The following is a 21,980-nucleotide window of genomic DNA, read 5'->3' as shown; positions in this document are numbered from 1 at the left end:
CAGCTACAGCTACAACAAAACAACAACGAAAAAACTTCTGCTGAACTTTCAAGCTCATCGTCTCATAGGATCCACAGCTTCTTTATCCAGTGTATTCTACATGGAAATGTGAAATGGTATGACAGAAAAATCTTTGAATCCTTGAATTCTCTTCGCACTGGAGATTTTGTTGTTTGTTGATTTGTTGACTGGGCACTTCTGTTTTTTTTTTGGTTTGGTTTTGGGTTTTTCATCAGTCACCATAAGCGTAAAGCTATTCGTGGCTGGTTCTTTCTGCATTTTGGGGTCACACAGTAGTGATGCAAGAGAGTTAAAAAAAAAGAAAAAAAGCCTGCGAGCTCAATAGCAATAGCTCAATGCACCTATCGGAGAGTATTTGAAAGGCTTGGTTTACATTGACTTGGATTGGTTTACGTCTCCATCCTCCATAACACACATGGCATTTCTGTCAATCATTTAATCCACAAATGATATGGATACTGCAATGCCTCCTTTTAGATTGAGTTACAAAAACAGCTGATATCTGATGTTCAAGTGACCGCTGTTTGTCCTTCTGGCTGTCATTGACTGGTGATACCAAGGTCCCCAAGACACTCACACTGAAGACTGAAGTGTATCAGTGACACCTTGGAAAGTGAACCAACTGCCAGGTCAAGACTCAGGCGACTGCCAGTCCTCTCAGAGGGGGTTATCAGTCGCAGTGGGAGCTGATCATGTTTCAATAGGAAGAAAAAGTTTTGTCTATTACATAATTTCACGATTGTATGTTTTACAAAAATTGCTCACTAACCATTTTTCCATGGTCTGGTATAATATACACACACAACAATGTTATTTATGTAGCTGAAACGCTTGACGCCACATAGCCACATGGCCACATGGCCACATGGTGTCATTTAGAAAAAGGAGGGGGTTCTGTTTTGACCCTTGTCTGTTTGTTTGTCTTTCAGCCTTTTTTTGTTTTGTTACATCGTTGGGGCTGTGGAGCCCTTGTTGTTCCTGAGTTATTTTAAGGTTTGGTTCAAGGATAAATTCACTTATTTTTCAAGTATGTCTTAAAACAACAGTCAGGTGACCCCTGAAACAGTTTTCGGTGGCTGTAATTATTCTAGGCCATCAAAAGACCCCTCACTACTTGTGCACCTCAGACATGAGTGATGTCTGACAAATCAGTTCTTCAAGTTCAAGAAAGTGCCCTAGCAGCATGACATCGCTCCATCAGTATGTCCTGATAAACTCTGGTACTAGAAGAAGTACTATATTTATTTTTGGCTGATGTACCCTTCATCCATCAGCAGCTACTTCTTTATAGTCAGGGTGAACACTGAGGGCAAACTACTGCTGTTCCTCTCCGCAGGACTCAGGAGATGGATGACCGGTGAGTCCTCTGCTCTCACCTCTCATCCAATAAGAGGTTTGTATCTGTGTCTTCCTTAATCTCTCCTAAAATAAAGATCCAAGGATGAGACACAGGAACTATTCCCCAAAACAAAGTCCCTACATTTGATCTTGTGCTTTTCATGAAAGGAAAAAGTGAAATTTCTCAAAGTGAGTAATAAAAGATCACATGTCATTATGGCGAGGGATAACTAATGACTGAGAAGCTGGAGAAATCTTATGGCTGAACGTCTTCCATCATCCATCCTCGTGGAGCTGAAAATACTCAGCCATTAGAGGCGGGAACAGAGGGGGACATTTGTGGAGACACAGAGGATGGACAAGGAGGAGGAAGAGATTATCGTACATTTATTATGGTGAAGCAAATTAAAAAGAGGAGGTCATTATTTTTATCTGGAGGGAAGAGACAGAGATCTATTCTTAGCTTTTACCCTGCCTGACAAGATCGATCTATGAGACTGTTTTTGGCCCCAAAATCCAACTTTACCAGGTTACCTCTTCATGAAATACGCCCCAAAGAAATATGAGCTTCTTCTTATATGATGTCAGATCATTACACTTCCACAGCAGGTATGAAAAAAGACCTTTTATTCTTCCGTTAACATATTTAGGAGCACAGGCAGCAGAGGGAAATGCTGATGCCACGGAATATAAACTAAGTAAATAAATACTTCTCCCCAAAGGCAGCATTCTCCTCAGTGTTTTTTATTTGCTTTTTTGCAGTTCAAAGCATGTCACTGGGTTATTGTTCCCGAGAGTGGGATGAAGAATACCAGCAATATTCCACTTTTATATCTGGGAACATCAGGGACTGGAAAAAACATTCTCCTGCTGAGTTTGTCAACAATATATCCTCTTCGTTTGGAAGATAAGGTGAACAGAAACTCCACTCCAAAATGAGCTTCTAACATAAGAGAACTCCTCAATTTCAAAAAACAAAGAAATAAAGTTGAGTGGAGTGTCAATCTGGAGCTGCTTAGTCATAGGTGTGTGTCTGTGTTCCAGCAAGGTGAACGGAGTGTTTTAGGAGAGTGATTGCCTGCGGTTCCGCGGCCCAGCTGACCCTCACCTTGTCCGGTGGAGTACACACACCTCACACTCACATGTGCCAAATTTAGTAAGCCTCACTTTCTGGAATTATATCAGCCATCAGACACGTAGATTAGGATTCTCATTCTACACCCACTAGCCATCCTCTGTCTTCATGATGGTGATTTGAAATTGTAGCCTGCGAGCAACAACTAATGAATGCTTCTATTTTCGCTCCGGTCGACATCTTTCCCAAGTGTCGTCTGTTTTAAATGCATCGTCGCATTTAACATTCAGTCTTGAGTGACTGTGATTAATTGTCAGCCATTTCCATGGTGGTGGGTAATAACCTTGCTTGTGTGGGAGAGTGATGGAGATTTTATTTTTACATGAGCGCCAGCCACATTCCCGTCGTCTGCATCATGTATCAGATGTCTCCGTCTGTGGAGCGTGGTGCTGAAAGATGGAGGATCAGAGGAGACGGACAAAGGAACACATCCACTTAGAGGCTGAAGTAGACACTGGAGAGCTTTGGGGGTAGCACAGAAAGGGGCTCAAGTAACCCTGAAGTATGTAGTACTACTAGTATAACATGAGATCCCATGAATGGGAGAGTGGAAATTACTGGTGGATGGATTAGTGGTAAAAAGCAGGTAGAGCCTAGAATATTAGGTGGTTAAAGTACGAGAACAAGTGTTTCGTTGAGGTGCTTAGTTTATACTCCAGGAAGAGGGATTGTAACAGAGGGATTTTTGCAGCCTGCGTCGTTCAGGCATGCAAAACTAAACTCCAAAGCAAAGGAGCTTGGTGAACTAGTACTCATACTGTAGTACTCTGTCGGCTGTTTGGCTTGAAAACATCTGGGATTTAATTTATTATAGTCCCAATGCAGCATCTTTACAGGTTTTAAAGCATTATTTCACCCAAATATTGTCCTTTGATTGCCACCATTTGGTGTCTTGAACTCACAGAGATGCATTTCTTCTCCCTCTGCACGCTGTTCCGAGAAACACCAGCTACACACTTTTAGTTTGAAGCTTATGGAGACGGACTCCTAACAACAACAAAGTTTTCAAAAAGATCTGATAAAAACTCTCAGTTGCATCATTCAATATAAACCACATCTTCATCAACCAGCCATACGGTCAGTCCATCATTTTTGTATGAACTGGCTCATGATGAACTTTTTGTAAGCCAGAAACAAACTACAGCCTTGATACTGGTACAATCTTTTATTGCTGGGGTTTGAAATTATTGCCACATTCCTGACAAAACACCTAATTCTTCCTCACTGCTCTAAAGAGTAGCCGTTGGTGGAAGCACAGCGCAACTTTCTGTGTCAGCCCAAGCTTTACCCTCCTGTTTCAAGAGCGGTGAATATGAATTGATTTCCTGTGTGTGATAAAAGACAAAAATAGATTAAAAAAATTAAAAAACAAGCGGGAAAAATTGGACTCTAAGCTTGTTAAAAACAAAGGGCAGCAGGTTTTACCTCTTCGCTTCAAATGTGTGTAGGTGCGTGCTTAAAGTCAGTGTGGCTGCTGTTGCTGCTCTCGCCACAGCTCCAGGCTTGAGGGTCAGAGTTCATCGTTATGGTTACAGCTATGTGTATAATTCATGGTGTCATGTTGATGACCAGCGGCTTACAGGAGACAAACAGAGTCAGACCAACTCAGCTGTTAGTGACTCTGTCGGTCTGTGTTACAGATCTTGATGCAGGCCTTGTTACAGAAGACACACGCTACAGCTTTTTGTTTGTGGTCTGGCCAGTTTTGATTGCATTATGTATAGAGAGACATCTGATAAGCCCACGATCGCAGCCTCTGGAAATGGCCTCAAATGGCACCGGACAGGAGAAAAAAAAGAAACCTGATACTGAAGCAGGCAGGAGGCGTCTGCAGACCGATGGTCCGTCTCCTTCCCCACGCGTAATTTCTCAATATTCTTCCTTCTTCACCATATTAAGTGTAATTTCTTTTTTGAATCTCACTTTGGATTTTATTGGGGAGTGAAAAATCATTAGACGTTACCGATGACACACCTTTGTGGTTAAAGAAAATGTCTCTTTACGCAGCAGGTGTCTATTTGGGGTGTTATGAGAGAAATATCACAGGATGTTCATATTTAAATACTGAAACTGAAATTACAGTTACAGATGTTAAGTTACAGTACATTATTGAACATCTCTGATTTTGCAGCATGTGAAGTGTTCATGTACCGTTCCTGGCCAATAGTGTGCGTTTTGAACAGATTTCCTTCAGGGTTTTGCAGCTATGAGGTTGCTGCAGGTCAGGCCAAAATAAAGTAAAGCCAAAATAATAAAACTGACCTGAAATTTGATAAAATAAAAAAACTGATCATTTCCTAAAAATATATACATCTAATATTTCAACTAAAAAACATGATGTTGCTAAATATTTTGTGGTTTCACTTTTCATTTAACAAATGTACTAAACCGTTTCACACTGTTAACACATAATAAGGCCGATTCTTTAAATTAAATTTATTTAAAATTCAGGTACTTTTGTTTTTGGGGCCCTGATTGTCTGTTAGATAATACATTGAATGTTGGATGTGTTTTTAAGAGATGGTCGGTTGCTTGAGTTTATTAATACTCAGTTCAGTTTTATTACTTTGTCTTGACTTTATTGTGTCCCTTACCTGCAGCGACCTCAGCTGCAAAACCCCGCAGGAACATTCACCCCCCTGCGGTGCTTTTTGGGCTCACCGTAGGGGGACTTTCCGGTGGAATTCAACAACTGCGTCTTGACCTCGATGTTCTGCACACATCCATGTTTCCCAGATACGGCAGGTTCTGGTGGTGTCTAACTGGCAGATGCCTCCTCACTTCAGCTGTGATTGGAATTTTATTGTCTTTGCTCAACATGAGTCCTCCATCATCTCTGGAAAATCAATGAACCTCTCCAGCAGACATTGCAGCTTTTTTGTATTTTCTTCTTCTTCTTCTTCTCCTCCTCTTTATGTCCTAATTGTCTCCTAGAAGGTTATCAGTTGGTTACATTTGTAATAAGATTACAAAAAACTCTCTCTCTCTCTCTCACTCTTGCTCTCTCTCTATATATATTAGCAGTGCTGATCCAGGAAGACTGTTAAGTTGCAGGTGGTCAGGGTGGGTACTGTGGGTTCAATGGTCAGAGCCACATCGTGCTCTCCTGCCAGCCAGGCATGAAATTGAATTCATTAGAGGATAACTGCTGCCACCTAAAGGTCAGAGATCTACCTGTACCTGTAGATGGTATTAGGAGATTTCAAAGATTGATTGATTGACTTGCTACACTGCAAAAACCTTCCCTGGCAGGCTACAAACAAAAAAAAAGTGTTAAAAGTGCACAATCCTGAAAAACACACACTTTCTTCACTTCCATGTAACCTGGAGGTACCTTCATGGATAAGTTGCCTCGCGCTGCAAGTCTACCGCTGGAGCATGAAATTGAAATTATTGATGGATAAATTCTGACACCGAGGGGTCAGAGAGCTACAGTCAACCACATGTACACCTGCAGACACTCGGTTGCTGTGCAGGCTTGCATGTGCATACAAAACACAGAAATAACCCTTAAAAAATATTCTAATGATTTTAATTCAATTTCACAGAGTTCAAAAGCATACACACAACAATTCTTGCTGATTTATATACATGACACTACCCCTGTAGACATTCTTCCATGGCTTGCAACTCTTGTAATTCAGGGCAGTGAGGGCCGCAGTGAAGGCAGAGGAGACGTCTGACCTTGGGGATGACAGAGAGCGCCGGGCCTCGGGCACCACTGCAGGAGAGAGAGGATAGAAATACTCCTAACACACTTGACATGATACAAACTCTAATCTCGCATGTTTACTTGCAGAACTTCACGCTGTTTTTTAACAGAAAAACAGCACACTCACCCGTTGAAGTGCAGCTGAGCTAATTTGAAAAGTTGTCGACCCATTTCAATACTTTCTTCTCCATACTGGGAACAAACAACCGCAGCGCTACGTTCCAGATGTGAGGCTGCATTCCTCCAGTCGCCTACAGCGACAGCAGAGAGGAAAGAAAACAGCATGAAGTTCCAAATACGACATATCTGGTCAAGACTAAAGGTAAATTTAATGACCTGTTAACCCCGAGTGTCTATACAGGATTCTTCGCGATGCTGCGTCTTAGTTGTTTATCACACCACGGTAGAGGCGTGGTTAGTTATGAAAAGATGATCAATCCTTCTACAGTAGTCCTATCTTCTCTTTTGAGGAGTTATAAATTGCGATATTTTGATGAAACCTTATTTTTTCTCATGTCAACCTGGCTGCTTCCTCTCGAGCTCTCTGGTTTCCAAGTGACTGATATCACACACATGAAAACTGAGGGCCCAAATTCAACGTTCTTGTTCGAAACAAGAATGAATTCACAACTTGAACAGAAGATAATATGAGGCGTCAGCAGGCTGAGTGAGACAAATTATGTGCGATTTTCCAAATTAATACTTTTTCCCACTCTTTGTGTGGTCCAGTGTTTCCTTATTGAGCTGCAGCAGAGGTCCCGCTGCGTGTTTGAGTTCAGCTCCACCAAGCAGCAAATCGAACTTCATTTCATTGGACTTGCACAATGGTTGTTTTTATTAGACCTTTATTTTCTATACAGATTAATGAACATCATTAATATCTGATGCGCTCCACAGTATTTTAAGCTAAAAGCTTGTATATACATTTAGAGGTCGAGTGACAAACTCAGACCTGACGTCCAACATTTTATGATTTTTTTTATTACACAGCTGGTAAAATAGATATATTTCTTTTTAATATAGTTTTGGCTCGACTGCAGCTGCCACTCTCTATTTTACTACATTTTTGAATGCAGGGACTCCTTGCACTTTTTGTTTTAGGTTAATGTCAAAAAGTTCTCTTTCCATTTCATCGAATGGTTTAATATATTTCGACGGAATTTTTCATTCTAGGTTTTCATTTTGACTGTAAATGTAAATCAGTCCTGAATATCCGTTTTCATTCCTTGATGACTTATAATCGGTATCAGCATTAAAAAAAAAACACACACACAAAAACATACCGTGCTCTGATGCAGATTCACACGCTATATTGATCTCACCCATTGTTGCGAAGGCTCTTGCTTTGGCGTCCTCCAGCTCCCCCTGCAGCGGGTGTGTCTCTGCAAGGATCAGCTCAGACTGACGCTGAGTACGCTTCAACAGTTCCAGAGCCTCACCTGATGGAAGGAGGACAACACGGTTAACGAGAAGACATTCCAAAGACCTAATGAAAAAAAAAAAGAGAGGTTGATAACGTCCCACACGCCTGGTCTCTCTCTCTCCATGAGGTCCACAGCCTTCTCCAGGTGCCCCCTGATCTCCTGCAGCCTGGAGCTCATTTCAGAGGAGGTCACGCGATGGCCGCAGGATGGCTGCAGGCATGTCAGCTCTGGTCCTCTGCCGTTACTGCTTCTCTGAGCGAGACAACAACAGTAGATGAATCCTAAAAGTTGGAGTACAACTGTACGATTCTTTTAAAAGAGGCAACAAACACTAAAGACCACTAACTCTTAGAGATCCTTTGCACTTTACACACAAGAGTCCAGACTTGTGTTGATTGTGTCCTGCATCTGAGCGCTGCTGGCGTTCCTGTATCCCACCCTCCTCCTGCTGGGTGCAGGCCTCACACTTGCACAGGAAATAGTACTGTTCCTGCAGCAGACGCCTGCGATGGTGGGCCACCATCCTACTGCTGTGAGGACCTGAGACAGGAGGACAGGACTGCTATGGGACAACTCTGCAGACGGGAGGCAATGACTTTGTCGAGTAATGCTGGGCGAGACGAAAAAAATGCACCACACGTCCCTTCTATGAGAACAAATCTGCACTGAACTTTTATGGAGCTCTTAGATATTTAACAACATTTAAATAACATTTAAAAGGCAGAGGTTGTCACCCCAGGGGCCCTGAGATCATCTCTGGGGGTCGTCAAATAATTGCGCGGAGAAAGAGCAAAACATTTTGACTGGGAACAATTTTTTTTGCAATAAAGATGGCGGACATGTTGTCAAGGGCGTTTGCCCCATCAGTAGCATATTTAGCCCAGTTTACTTTCATTTTGCATGAAAAAATACAATACATGAAACTTACAAACAAATAACAGTAACATGCAGTGCAGGGAGAGGCAGTGAATCCAGTGAGTTTCTTTGAGGACACCATTTAAGTAAAACTAAAACTTCACAATGTTATAAAGAAAATGACAACAAGAAAGTAATATAACTCCATAAAAATGATAACTAATTATAAAATATGCAAAACAAAAAAAAGCAAACTATGAGGCTGATTTTCAGTAAACCTGGTGGAGGCATCGAACAACGGCCAAGAAAGAATCCAGTAAAACATTGCTACCCCTGTTGTTCTTTCAGGCCTGAAGTGCACATGTTGACTGTGATGAGGCAGTTTTTTTTTAAATAAAAAAAACAATAAATAAACAAATAAATCAATCAATAAACATTTAATTCCATCTTATGAGCTCTATTGTCCTAATTCTGTCAGCACGTCCACAAGCTTGGCTGACTTTTGCTCTAAACGATTTAGATTTTTACAAACACACAGAATTATTCATTCAGAATTATTTTCTTACCATAGCAGTGCAGGATCTCCTGACCAGGAGTGATCGCTTTCGCTGCTCTGACAGTTACAGAGACTCCGCTGCTGCACTCTGCTACATTCTCAGTGACGTCTGCGGACACATCTGAGCCAGAATGGCTGTCGTTGGCTCCAGTGCTGAACACCAGGCTGGTGTTGGGACAGCAGGAGTGATTCAGAAGACTGAGAGAAGGAAATAATGCAGTAGCGATGCGTACCTCCTGGCTGGACTGAACTGGAGAGTTTGTTGCTCCTGTAAGAAGAAAAAGTCAGAAATTTAAAATATCCTGATGAGACTAAAGAACACAGACACAATCCTTAAAGGCTTGTGAGCCATCAACAGTATTTTTAGAGTACTTTCATATAACCTGGCTGTGCTTTTATGTCTGTAGCAACCATTTCAAGATACGTCATCCACTTCAATAATATTCAGACTTTGAGAGACAGTCATAGTACACACATTAGTAAACTAAACATAAATTCTCTCTTGTAAAGGAAGAAATTGAAGATTAAGGGAGTAACCTGTGTCTTGAAGCATGAGGATCGCCTGAGAATTACACCTCAGCTGCAGCATGTGCCTCAGAACTGCACTTCCCAGAGGCCACTGCTCCAGGCTCCAATCTGTGATCGCGCCCTCCTCGTCTATTCCTTCTACTGATTGGCTACTGGTCTTCCAAGGGGGTGGTCCTGCCCTGTGGAGCTTTAGGTAGAGGGTTGCTATGGTAACTGCATACAAGAAACGCACATCAGGGCTGTGGTGATTCAGGTGGTGCAGTAAGTGAAACACACTCAGGTAAGCATCACCATGGTGTAAAGTAGGGGGAGATTCTCCGGTGTGTGAACTGCTCCGCCCTGACGTATTGTCTCTAGCCATCTTGATGTTCCTTAACCCCGCCTTCAGGGTTACCCTGAGAGCCAACTGTGACATTACACCCATCACCATCAGATCTGCTCCAAGTGGACACTCCCAGCGGTGATGTTCTTCCCAGGCGTCTCTCCTACAGCCATCTGAGCAGTATCGACTGGAGCTACAGTTCTCACACGGCAGAAGACGCAGAGTTTCCATCAGACACCTGTGACAGCGTCTGTGCTCCGTTCCAAACAGCACGCCTCTCTCCGAGTCCTGCCTCCCTCGCGTTGTCGCTGGTATGAGAACACAGCTGTACGGCCTCTCATTGAGGATCACTTCCCCGGCTGCTATTCTCTCTGAGGCCACCAGGTGTCGACCTTTCTCCGGGCTGAATTCTATAGTTGCTCGAAGACAGATCCCACATGTAGCTGGCCTTTTACCACTGTTTGAACCTTTATGATTCTTGGAAGCAGGACTGGGAGGATCCTGTTTTTGTCCTGCAGAGAGGTGCTTGATGCACTGGACGCGACGGTCCTCCAGTTTGTGTACCAGATGAGAGGGATAGCCATTCCTTAGAGCTTTGTCAATGTCATCAAGACAGTCCTGAGGGAAAATATGGAAGAGTGGTGTGTGAGCCACGACAGTAGGTAAGTAAGAAGTGTTAAGCTTATGGATGATTGGCTCCCCCAGTGTAAATGCTAAATAAAAAGCGAGACAGTGCTGACACCACCTTCTTATTTTATTGCTGAGGACGGTGGTATCTCACCTGGTAGCGCTGCAGATGGTAGAGAGCTGCAGAGCGGTTGGCAAAACACATAGACAGCTGCTCGGAACTTTGGGTGGCGAAACATATGCCCTGGTATGACAGGAGACAGGTATGCTGATGAATATTAATTCGGATAAGAAACAATAATAATGCATTGTTGCACTAGAATACATGAGCCACTTCTTCCTATCTGGAGTTTTGTTAATTATAGAATGAAAAAAACTCTTATTTCTAATATTAATGTTTTGTGACATTTTGCATAAACTTGCCATCATACAATGAGTAATACAGAGTAAGAAGGCATAGCAGGTATATTTGCACAAAGCAGATTTATGAAATTAGGTGAAAAGGATGCAAAAAATTCTCTGGAGCAATTGTGTGTGCATGTGTGGTGAAAGAAAAGGACAGCTAGAGAAGAGCAAGTTAGACTAATGACCTCTACTGAATAATTAAGACAGGTTCCTCTGATTAATACTGTCTGTTCCTTTTATGATCATTAACTGCTTCACTGCACAGCTTCAAGCTGAAACTAAAGACACATCTGTTCACCCCTGGAAAGTTATAAAATAGCTTCTTTCTTCTAAATCTTAACAAAAACAAAAACTTCCTAAACTTTGCCATTCACTCCCCCTTTAAAGTCTTGAAAAAATACATTTTCAGTGCTTGCGCATATAGATTTTTATTACTATTATCACTATTGTATCATTTTATTATCTCTTATGTCTCTTCTAATAAACAAACCTTGAAATAAGAAAATACAGTCATTTTGTTGTGAGCTGGTTTGCCCCAAAGTCTTGTGGTTCAGGGAACCATTCAAATTTGATGCCCCTTAACGCATCACAACGGGGGGCGGAAGGGCGTTCTCTGAACTTGTAATTGCTCATGTATGCAATGTGCATTTGTCAGTGATTCTGGAGAAAAGCCTGTGCTAGCTAAAATAATGTAAATGTCATGTATTCTACCTCGATATGTCGTCGAGGGGGTAGCTAGCTGGACAGGTTCGATGCTAAGAGGATCTAATTGAAACTGTGTTCGAATTATCAACGATGGGACTTCACCTTCCATGTTCTCAGTCAGAGACGGTGGTTTTGACCTCACCTGTGAGTAGTGCAGGGCTGCAGCAGGGTAGTCTCTGAGCTTGAAGCTGGAGTTGCCTCTCTCCCTGCACCTGGACGCCTGCTCTGAGCACTTCTGTACCGAATAACCTGCAGAGATGAACTCCACCAGGTCCAGGTCATCTTGGCTGAACAGAAACACAGAGAATACTGACCTCAGTAGGAACGATTAAGGGAAGTTGGGGTTATTTACATATCGCATGCCAATTTGTTGTATTAGAGAAGAGAGCACAGACTTGAGTGGAAAATAACAAAAGCAGATCTATACCACACAATTGCTGATAAAAAATAAAAAAGCGATATCAAGACTTCAAGGTTGGTCAGAGAGAAGCTCAACATCCACTCGTAAAACTACAGGAGTTAGCTATAGCTACTCACGTTGTCAGAGTTAGTGCGCTTTTAAAAACATCATCTATTTCACGCAGGGATGTAAAATGCTCCTTGATCTCGGAGTCGAGTCTGATCCACTTCTGTGCAACATGATCCTGCCACTGGACACACGGAAGATCCATCTACAAGTAGCACAAACTCTAAATAGTAACCTAGATTGGCAGTTCTGGGCATGTTGAAGCAGCCCGCAGCTGTCAGTCAAGAGAAATCACGCTTACACGCATCCAAGGAGCGTTTCCGGACTCACCTTTCAAAATAAAAGCTGGTTACAAGACGCGACAGAGAATTTGTGTTTTTTGGGCGCATTTACGATTTACACGACTAAAATCGATTAAGACAGATGTGTGCGAGTCCCAAGTTAGTCTTAAGTCAATTATCAGATTGGGCTTGTGTCAAGTAATATCTTGAGTTGAGACCAGTCACATCACTAATCAAGTCCAATACTCCTTGATGAACCTACACCTGCTTCATTGAATAACCTATAGTTATTCAATTTTAAAACCATTTACTCCTTCTAGATTTTTAATATCATCTGTTTAGTCTTTAAACTGTAATTTGCATTTATAAACCTATATTTACGCAATTTCAAAACCATACTTAAGTTACTCCATTTTAAGATGTTTTCATTTCATAGGCTGACTTGACTCTATACTTACTTAATTTCAACATATTCTTTTCCCAATTTCTCTATTTTTAAACTGAAAACAAAAAAGAACAAAACAAAGTTATTCAAGTCAGCATATTTCAAGACAGGTCCAGAGTTGTTTAATTACAGGTCCGAGTAGCTCAAGCCTTTTATTCTTTTTTAAATCAAGCCAAAAGTTGTCAAAATCATGACGCAAGTCGACTTGAGCAGTGCAATTATAAACGAAAAGAAAACCTAATATTATTTTGTTCCCCTCTGTGACCCAAACATCGCTTTTATTTTGACAGCATAAGCGCTCCATTTCTGGTATGACCGCCGTGCTTGAGCTGTGCCAAAGTATCGTTTGCGCCTGTCATCTCGCGATAAAATTAACCTTTCTTTGCGTTGACAACAAAACAGAAATCTACAGCTGTGAGCGCAACTTCACGCAGAGACATGAGTGTGAAACTCTCAGAAGGGGCTATTGGAGTAAGCATGAATGCTAATATTTGTGTGCTGACTCTCTTGGTTTCTCCAGACTAGCAGTCAGTAATGTAGAGCTATTCGCTGCAGTTGCTAGCATTGTGTGCTAATGTGATTTACCTAGATACACTTATAGCTCAGCTGCATTAGCAGAAACTGTTACCAATATACTGATAAAACTGATGCAACTTTGCTGCTTACTGAGATGAATTTATCAAGTTTTTGTGTTCATGCAGTGATTAATTTGACTCTGAAAGACTTCGGCAATATCTTGCCATTCCACCAGTTCCTCCCAAATATTCGGATTCCAGAAATTTGACGGAATAACTGAAGAATTGTTTCTTTTACTCTTGACTTATCAAATAGGTGCCACTTGAACGTCACACGTGTGTTATTTATTATGATGACGTGATGGGGCACGAAGTTTGGTGTCATACAGTAACAAGTCTATGCATGTTTTTGTCAAGGCCCTGGCCAAAGACTTGCCAGTCAAAGATTCTGTGCTGCAGCTGCTGGTGAGTCATTTTTAGAAGTTGAATCCATACTGATGCCCATCACCACCATAGGAGTGTGGGATAATTGTAACATCTGTACTGTACCAATAATATATTTAACCTCATGAACTTCATACTGGTGTAAGCAAAAGATAGCAAATTGTATCGCGATACTGTCTCTTTTTTGATGCAGTATCAATACACTGGAGCCCAATATCGATATTTTTTATTATAACAGCTGATTTCAAGTTATTTGCAGATCCGCCCATCTGCAGTTCAACAAGCTGTTTATTGTACATGTGTTGAAGGATCAGCCAGTCTACAGGCTGTAAATTCATTAAGACTATGAGCTTTGTTATCGTCACTGTTATCAAATTCTGTGAAACAAATACCAAAATGCAGTAGATAAGTATAGAATTCCTGCTTTTTGCCTCCCAAGATATATTGCTATGTACTGCACTCAATTCAGAAACAATTTATGGGTCATGCAGGTGAAAAATGTTTTAAAAATCTGATAAAGTTCATATCATCCCACAACATTCCTCTGTTGAATATCAGACGCCATAGTCGTTTTCAACAATCTTTTCTTCTCTTTGCTGCTGTCAGAATATCCGTCAGCTCAATAGTTCCTCGGGTCCACCCAGGTTCCGTCTGAAGTTGAGTGATGGTCAGCATTTCCTGACTTGTGAGTATTTTGTAGTCAAAAAACTTTCAGACTTTGAGTTTGTAAATGTTCTCATGATGTCGTGGGTGTTGGGGACATGCTAAGGAAATGTACTGTTGAAATGAAAATCAAGATAAGCATGTTCAGTATCATTTTTTACTGACATGGGCATTCGTTTATTTGAGAATACATGTTTTTGTGTATGCAGACTTCCTGTTAGCCACCCAGTTAAACCATTTAGTAGAAGAAGAACTCCTGGTACCAACGTGTGTGTGTAGGGTGAAGAAGACGAACGTCAACACATTGTCAGATGGCAGGTAGTTTTTCTTCTTTGTTTTCCTTTCCTTGTTTCCTTCTGTTTATTCTTTAAATGTAACTCCATTTGGACTTTTAATGAACATTATGAGAGCAATTATTTTTACAGCTGTTATTTTGTGACTCTCGATAATTTTCACTAAAAAATGAAGATGTGGTTCTTGTTTTGGTCTGTTACCTCTGAAATGCTCTATGTTTCCTCTTCTGCTCCAGACGTGTGGTGATTGTGTTGGATGTGGAGATAGTGAAATCCGCTGATGAAAGTGGAGGGATAATTGGAACTCCCACCCTTTACACAGATGGTATGTTCCTGCCTTGGTGTGGGATCATGAAATGAGCTGGAACTGTCCCTCCAAATCCCTGTAAGCTGTGTGTCTGTTCTGTTGAACTTGCAGGGAACACCTCATCTCCCCCGAGGTCGGCCTCCTCTGCTCCAGAATCCTCTTCCTCTGCTGCAGTACCGGGACCCTCTCACATCAGCAGTAGCTGTGAGTGTTACACGTGACTCTCCAGTCTAGATGTTTCTCAGCATGCTGTTGACTGGAACTACCTGTAAATGTAGTTTTTTGCAGTGTTTAATTTTACAATGAAGAAGTGATGGATTTTATACACAGTATTTTACTTAAAGAGCCCAAATTGGAGCAGCCAGATGACTTGTTTTATGACCGTCTGTCTGCAACCAGCCAACAAATTCAAATTTGACTTGAATCTCAAACATTTCTTGATTACAGCTCACGTTAGATATACTAATACCGCTGCCAAAAATATGGATTTTTAAAAAAAGGCCAGACTGATTCTGAAGTTTTTAAACATTTTCATCACTAGTTTTCTGCACTAGCGATAACACCAGCATCTCTCCTCCCTCAAGAAGTGTCTCATTCTCTCTGGTGTTCGCTCAGGAAAGATGGCCTGTGTAGAGCCTTTAGTTTTTATGAACATAGAAAACAGCAGTAGTTTGGAAATACTTTGCTTTGGAGGTGAATAATTCTGAAAAGGCGACAGAAGCAAACCCGTATGGAAGGTGATGCTGCAAGGGTGACACAGTTCCCTCAAGCTGCTCATCAATACCTGTCATGTAGAAAACTAATACTTACGTACTTTGATAATAACAATATATAGTTCTTTTTTTAATTTAAGTAATTTTAGATGCTGTGAGAACTAGGCCAAACTTAATACTTTATCAACTATAAATCAGAGAAATGATTTGCCAATAAATAAAGACATGAGGGATGGATTATGAAAACATAAGCTTAAAAGGTATAAAACCATATTTATCAATAAATTCTGCATGTATTGTGTGCTATTTACTCCAGTGAAGTGAGTGAATAGTTTCACAGGGATTTTTGTAGGAACGTTGAGGATTTTCTGCTTGATCAGATTCTGATAAACTGCTTGTCACCAACAGAGGGAGCCGTGCACTGATAAATTACGTGCGGTCCTCTCATTGTATTTTTTTTTCACCCTCCTCTACGCTGTTGTTCTGAGCTTTAATGGAGGTCCAACACAAGTCAGCTCTAGAATCTGAATCTCCATACAATTCTTTAAGCAGCACTCTGGACTAAACAGTAAATCCTGATTTTATCCCTCACTGCGAAGTGTTCAAAAGGCTGTGTAGCCTGAGAGTGGGTTGAGATTTAGATAAAACAGGACCAGGAGGCACATCTTGGGTTTCAGCCAGTTGGGGGGCAGCCACAAGAAATGCTGAATTAATGGAAAGCTGTATTTCTTTCAGATTCATATTGTGCACTTTTATCATATTTACTGTCAAGCTATCCCATTGCCCACTGGCAACTGTGGCTGGTGGAGTCTATAACTCAACTCTTTTTTTTATTTACCACCAAAATAATGTCTGGTCTCCTGCAAGAATGTCAGGTGCCATGTATCACGCCCAAAGCAGCATGTTTTATTGGATCTTCATTTATTAGCTTAGCCTTTGTTTCAGTTGCTTGTTTTATACCAGCTGCTCTCCGCATTCATTGATTTAGTTCTGTTGCAGAAACATACACAATAGACTCGAGTGGAGGATGTTGACATGTGGGTGGATAATGAGTGCTGGGTATATGTTGTTGTGTGTTTGTGCAAGTGTAGGTGTGCGTCTGTATCTGTGTGTTGTGACTGTGGGAGCATGTGTGGGCCGATGGCTCCTCTACTACACGACTTCATGAATATTGTGTAGTGGAATGAGAGAGGAGAGGAAGAGAGAGAGAGAGAGTCAACTAATTTGACTCAGCAAAGATGAGGCTGTGCATTAAGTAGTTCATCAGCCTTTTCCCTGTTAAATGCTTTGATCCATGTTACCTCAGAGATAAAGAGAACCTGCTGCTCTCATTAATTGTTCTGTTGATGAAAAGGTCCTGCGCTCTTCTGCGTGCCAAAAACAAGCCGAGCTCCCAAGTTCAATTATCCTGTCCAATACGGTTAAGTGCTTGATTGCTTTCCAATACATGTATAAGTTGCATTTTAGTGTATTTTTTCCAAGAAAAGCTAAATAATTCAAACGGAGTGGTTTTACCCCCGAGGACACGGGAGTTAAAGAGACGCACCTCTGAAGAGTAAATGGGCTCAATTTATATAGCGCCTTTCTACCTTGGTGGCACTCAAGGGGCTTGACAGTGTCGTCTCATTCACCCATTCACACACACACACACACACACACTGGTGGTGAAGGCTGTAATGCAAGGGACCAACCTACTCATCAGGAGCAATTAGGGGTTCAGTATCTTGCTCAAGAACACTTCGTCACCAGGGGTGAGGATTGAACCAGCGACCCCTCAGTTGCTAGACGACCGCTCTACCTCTGAGCCATGCTGCCCACCTCCAAGTACTACAAGTCATTGGGAGCTTCTGTTTGGCCAACATGGCTCCTCACCTTTTTTGCCCACTTCTCTTTACTTTAGCTCCTATTGATGTATTTGAGCAAGAAAAAGCATGAATTTACTTAACAAATGGGACGTCCTTGTTCCCTCCAGCATCATCATTTTGAGGATACAGTAATTACTCATGACGCACAGCATCTTATGCAACTGTGTCGGCTATAAATACTGTCAGTGAAACCTGTTTATTTGTCAGTGAAAGGCTGCTAGTTCAGTACGTTGCTCTGTTGTCCAGGATAAATATTTTTGATACAGTCAAGATACACATAGAACAAAAAAATTATAGATAGATAAAATGGAATGGGACTCTTTGGCTGTCTTTTCTTCCTACACTAATGAATCAGTTTGGATGAATATCAAGTAATTGAGGGTCCGTGAATGAGCACGAACAACATCAGAGCTGCTATTTGTGCTGTTATTTGTGTCTCCTGGTAATTGGAGTAATCCATTGCAATCATGTATGAGTACAGCAGTAATAACAGTAATAGTGGTAGAAGTACAGCTGCTGTCCCATCAGATCAGCTGACCAGTCGTTTAAGAGATTTTACGGGTGATGCTATCCTTTAAAAATCCCTCCGGAGACACGCATGTTGTTCGCCCTCTCCCCTGAGATGCGTTTAAGGAGTCGGCACATCCTCATTGATGGAAGACCTTGATCAATTTCTGGGTCACGGCCCGGCGCACGGAAGAGCAAGGACAGATTGATGTATAATTAGCAGAATGAGAAGCCCCCCGGAATGCCCTCTGGGCAGTCTGCATCGTGAGCACTGACCTCTGGCATCCCTGGAGTGGCAAGATGTAGTCGGAGAACATTTCTCTCTCTCACCAACACAAGAAATGGTTTCAGATGTTTGAAGTGTTGACTGTCTCTTATTGCTTCACTAGGATCACAGCGATGTACTGGGGTGTGAACACTGACTGGGACGGTTGAAAACAGCGATTACTGCAGGATGTCGTGAGACTATCAATATTGCCACCAGATATCGATGTTTGTAGTAAAACCTGTTGCATTTTTACTTATAATTAACTTGTTTAATGTGTATAAGTTCAGACTATGAACTGAGTGTTTAATATGGCTTCACCTCAGAAACAGACTCATCAAAGCAGTGAATAATCCTGCTATTTGCATTTTTCCCTTCTTCTGTTTCACAGATACAGTATTGCAATGTGCCATAGATGAATTATTGATTATGGCAGAATTGCTTGAGTTTTTCTTTGGGAAAGTACCATGATGGTATCATGTTGTGACTTACTTTGTGATCCTCCCACCCTGTGCTGATTTGCTTATCTACTGTATAAAAATACAGCCGCGGATCTCACCCATGCATGGGCACCTCTCTTCATTCTTTCAAGTTTTTTTTTTTTAATCTATTCATAGGAAAAAAAAGAAACATTTCTAATACAATGAAGCATTTTTAGAATAAAAAATACTCTTATTTCTTGTTACTCTAAGCGTCATTGAACAGTAACTACTAGTAATGACATTATAAGGAAATACCATCTCATAATTGTGTAAACCTTGTGTCAGTTACATCAGTACACTGTCAATGCAGAAAAATATCAAAATGTGAGTCGCAGTGTTATTTTTAATAGTCTGAAATGTTTTAAACATGGAGGCTTTCAGCAGTATGTGTAGACAAAGGTCATGACACAGCAGTCACCCACAGATCTGCTCTCCTGTTTAGGTATTCATCGGCAGCTGTCACTTGAAATAGAATTTTTTTCAAACTGCTTTGCCGATGAAATTTGAATTCCAAAAAGATCTGCACTCGCTGAAGTGCAGTTAAAAAAAATCATTATTCATCAGTAACCATTGTGTGGTATTCTTTGTCCTCACAACTATTCATTCTTCTCTCTCTCGCTCTCTCTCTCTCTCTCTCTCTCTCACTCTCCCTCTCCTTCTAGCATAAACACACACACCCTTTTACATGCTTTGTTTTCCACATTCTCCTTGTATCACTTCCGTCCTGTCGACATCACTCTCTCTTCCTCCAGCAACCTCATCACCAGGCACTTTTCACCAACACAGGCCACAAGATACGATATCAGCATACATATTAGAAGCCTGCAAGGATGTAAATCACAAAAAAGATGATCCTTGATCAAGCTTGATGTCCCTCTCTTTGCCCCCCTAACATCTTCCCTTTCTGCTTTTACTCCTTCCCTCTAACACTCAATCCAGCCAGCGTGTGTATGAATATTGATGTTAATTATCCCTCGTCTGAAAATAGCAGTTCAATCTATGATTTCCCCGCGGAATTTGATCATGACACACACAGACACACACATAGACCCACACGGGCACACACACACACCCAGAGGAGGGTATCATAGAGGTGAATATTTGTTGTGCTCTGAGCAGGAGCTTAAATCAGGGGAGTATCCTCGGTGGAATTACTTCCTTTTATCCCCGACGATTCTCCCCCAAATGCTGTTGTTCATCCTTGCCAAAATTAGCTATTGCATTAAAAACGTGTGCACACACACACATACATGTGTGTGCGTGTGTATATGTATATGTATGTATGTATCTCTATCTCTATATCTATATCTGTATCTATATATATATATATATATATATATATATATATCTATATATCTATATCTATATCTATATATATATATATATCTATATATATATATCTATATATATATATATATATATATATATATATACATATACACACACACACACACACACACAAACAACGCATAACTATCTACCCTGAGTCACTGCTGATGGGCCTGATTGTAATATAATGTGGGAGGTGAGTTAACACCTTGTGATTCTGTGGGCTGCTCCAAACTGTTCGAGTTCTCTGCCATTATCAGTCCAAAATGCTGAACTATGTTGTGTTAGAAACAAAGAAAACTTTTCGAGTAGTTGTGTTAATTTATGAGTTATAGCTGTGATAAATTTGAGTATGATTATCCAGTTAAACCAATGTAGACCCGGTGCACCGCATAGGCCGTTCTCAGTTTTTTTTTTAAACTTTTTTCTTTAAAAATTTGTATTTAAGTGTATGTTTGTTCAATAGCGGGGGAAAAGATGAGCCATTCTGCATAGATGCCAAAGGCTTAAGCATCTTGTTTGTTGTTGTTTTTATTTCATATTTCTATGCGCAACAACAGCTAAGAAAAAGTTTTTAGGAAATGTTGAGAATTGGTTCAGATTTTTTTTTTTTTTTTTTTTTGGAGCTGCAGATTTTTCCAAGGTTATTTACAAAAACACAAGTTCTTCTAGGTGTTCTCAAGTCTAAATGGGTTCAAGCACAGAATGCTGTTCATATAAAATCCTTACCGTGCACGTGTGGCTGCAGGTGGTTTCATCAATTCAATATTTAGTAGCTGAATTAAAAATATTAGAAGTAATTATGAGACACAACCACATACACTGAATGACGTGTTCAAAGAACGGCCTGATAATGTTTTCAGTCTGACTCCGACTACACGGTCGTGATGCGTGAACGGGGTTATTTACTGACTGGTGTTTTGGGTTCATGTTTTGGCCAAGAGACTCTGATAACTAATTCTAATTACGTTCTTAATTTCCTTTTCCCTGTGACTGAACGGCATAAGTAGAGTAATTATGAAATTAATAATTGATTGGCAGTCTTACCCAAGAAGACTGTTTTATTCATTGGCACAAACTGATGTTAAAGGGAACTGAACAAGTCTACGGAGAGATCCTCACCAAGAGTTTAATTTGCAAGGAAAATTAGCAATTTTTAAGTGTTTTTTTTTTAATAATTTTGACAACATGATTAGACAAAACTAGGCACTAAGCTTAAATGTATTTGTCATAATTGTTCTAACAAACCAGTAGCTGCTCTACCATTTATGTATCATTATCGGCTCTGACTCGGCCGTTGATTCATAATTCATAAGATTCTCTTCTGTCGTTCCCAAATGGTGGAACGAACTACCGAACTCTGTGCGTTCTGCTGAGTCCCTTTCTACTTTGAAGAGACAATTGAAGACTCAATTGTTCAGGGAGCACCGAGGCACTTAACCTGACTCTTCTCCTCTTTGTCCTGTGGGGTAGAATAAGTCAGAGGGTCCAAGACCCAGCACTTAGTGATTATGTAGCACTAACTGTGTTGTGTGATGTTGTATTTTTGTCCAAAAAAAAAAAAAAAAAAAAAGGAGGGGGGGCCGACACTTCTTCGGCCACAAGATGGCAGTACCTGTGACCAAATCACAACTGAAGCACTTTTGCGCTTCCTATGGGCTTTTCCTAAATTAAGTCTAAATTCTTGCTTGTGTTGTAAGTCGCTTTGGACAAAAGCGTCTGCTAAATGAAATTGTAGAATTGTAGAAAGATGACGGTGGAACTGGCATCAACGTTC

General features: G+C 40.9%; 2 protein-coding genes across 2 annotated transcripts in view; one reads left to right on the top strand and one right to left on the bottom strand.

Annotated features, from left to right (window-relative positions):
- Positions 1 to 6,021: 6,021 nt before the first annotated feature.
- smyd4 (SET and MYND domain containing 4) lies at positions 6,022 to 12,369 on the bottom strand. Its single transcript, XM_086226624.1, has 10 exons — positions 12,166 to 12,369; positions 11,771 to 11,915; positions 10,673 to 10,762; positions 9,579 to 10,509; positions 9,052 to 9,309; positions 7,977 to 8,170; positions 7,735 to 7,882; positions 7,529 to 7,645; positions 6,334 to 6,457; positions 6,022 to 6,215 (listed from the first exon to the last, which is right to left on the bottom strand). Exons 1-10 carry the CDS (start codon positions 12,297 to 12,299, stop codon positions 6,092 to 6,094), a joined length of 2,265 nt encoding a protein of 754 aa, XP_086082750.1. The 5' UTR covers positions 12,300 to 12,369; the 3' UTR covers positions 6,022 to 6,091.
- A 388-nt stretch (positions 12,370 to 12,757) lies between these two features.
- LOC147248625 (replication protein A 70 kDa DNA-binding subunit-like) overlaps positions 12,758 to 21,980 on the top strand; it is a 40,288-nt gene continuing 31,065 nt past the window's right edge. The window contains exons 1-6 of the mRNA XM_086226625.1: positions 12,758 to 13,291; positions 13,753 to 13,800; positions 14,386 to 14,464; positions 14,652 to 14,760; positions 14,972 to 15,060; positions 15,154 to 15,246. Coding sequence (XP_086082751.1) covers positions 13,259 to 13,291; positions 13,753 to 13,800; positions 14,386 to 14,464; positions 14,652 to 14,760; positions 14,972 to 15,060; positions 15,154 to 15,246 — 451 coding nt within the window. The 5' untranslated portion in view covers positions 12,758 to 13,258. The remainder of the gene's footprint in view (positions 13,292 to 13,752; positions 13,801 to 14,385; positions 14,465 to 14,651; positions 14,761 to 14,971; positions 15,061 to 15,153; positions 15,247 to 21,980) is intronic.

The sequence above is a fragment of the Aulostomus chinensis genome, chromosome 15 (assembly GCF_037954235.1).
Source record: "Aulostomus chinensis isolate RoL2024-O1b breed Wild chromosome 15, RoL_Achi_v1.0, whole genome shotgun sequence".
Classification (NCBI taxonomy): domain Eukaryota; kingdom Metazoa; phylum Chordata; class Actinopteri; order Syngnathiformes; family Aulostomidae; genus Aulostomus; species Aulostomus chinensis.
The sequence above is the reverse complement of the archived record's forward strand: the minus strand, read 5'-3'. Positions and strand labels throughout refer to the sequence as shown.

Coding starts and splice junctions, on each gene's coding strand:
- smyd4 (XM_086226624.1), bottom strand. CDS start 12,299: ATGGATCTTCCGTGTGTCCAGTGGCAGGATCATGTTGCACAGAAGTGG. Junction 10,510..10,672: donor ACCATCTGCAGCGCTACCAG/GTGAGATACCAC, acceptor ATTTTCCCTCAG/GACTGTCTTGATGACATTGA. Junction 7,646..7,734: donor CATGGAGAGAGAGAGACCAG/GCGTGTGGGACG, acceptor TCCTTCCATCAG/GTGAGGCTCTGGAACTGTTG.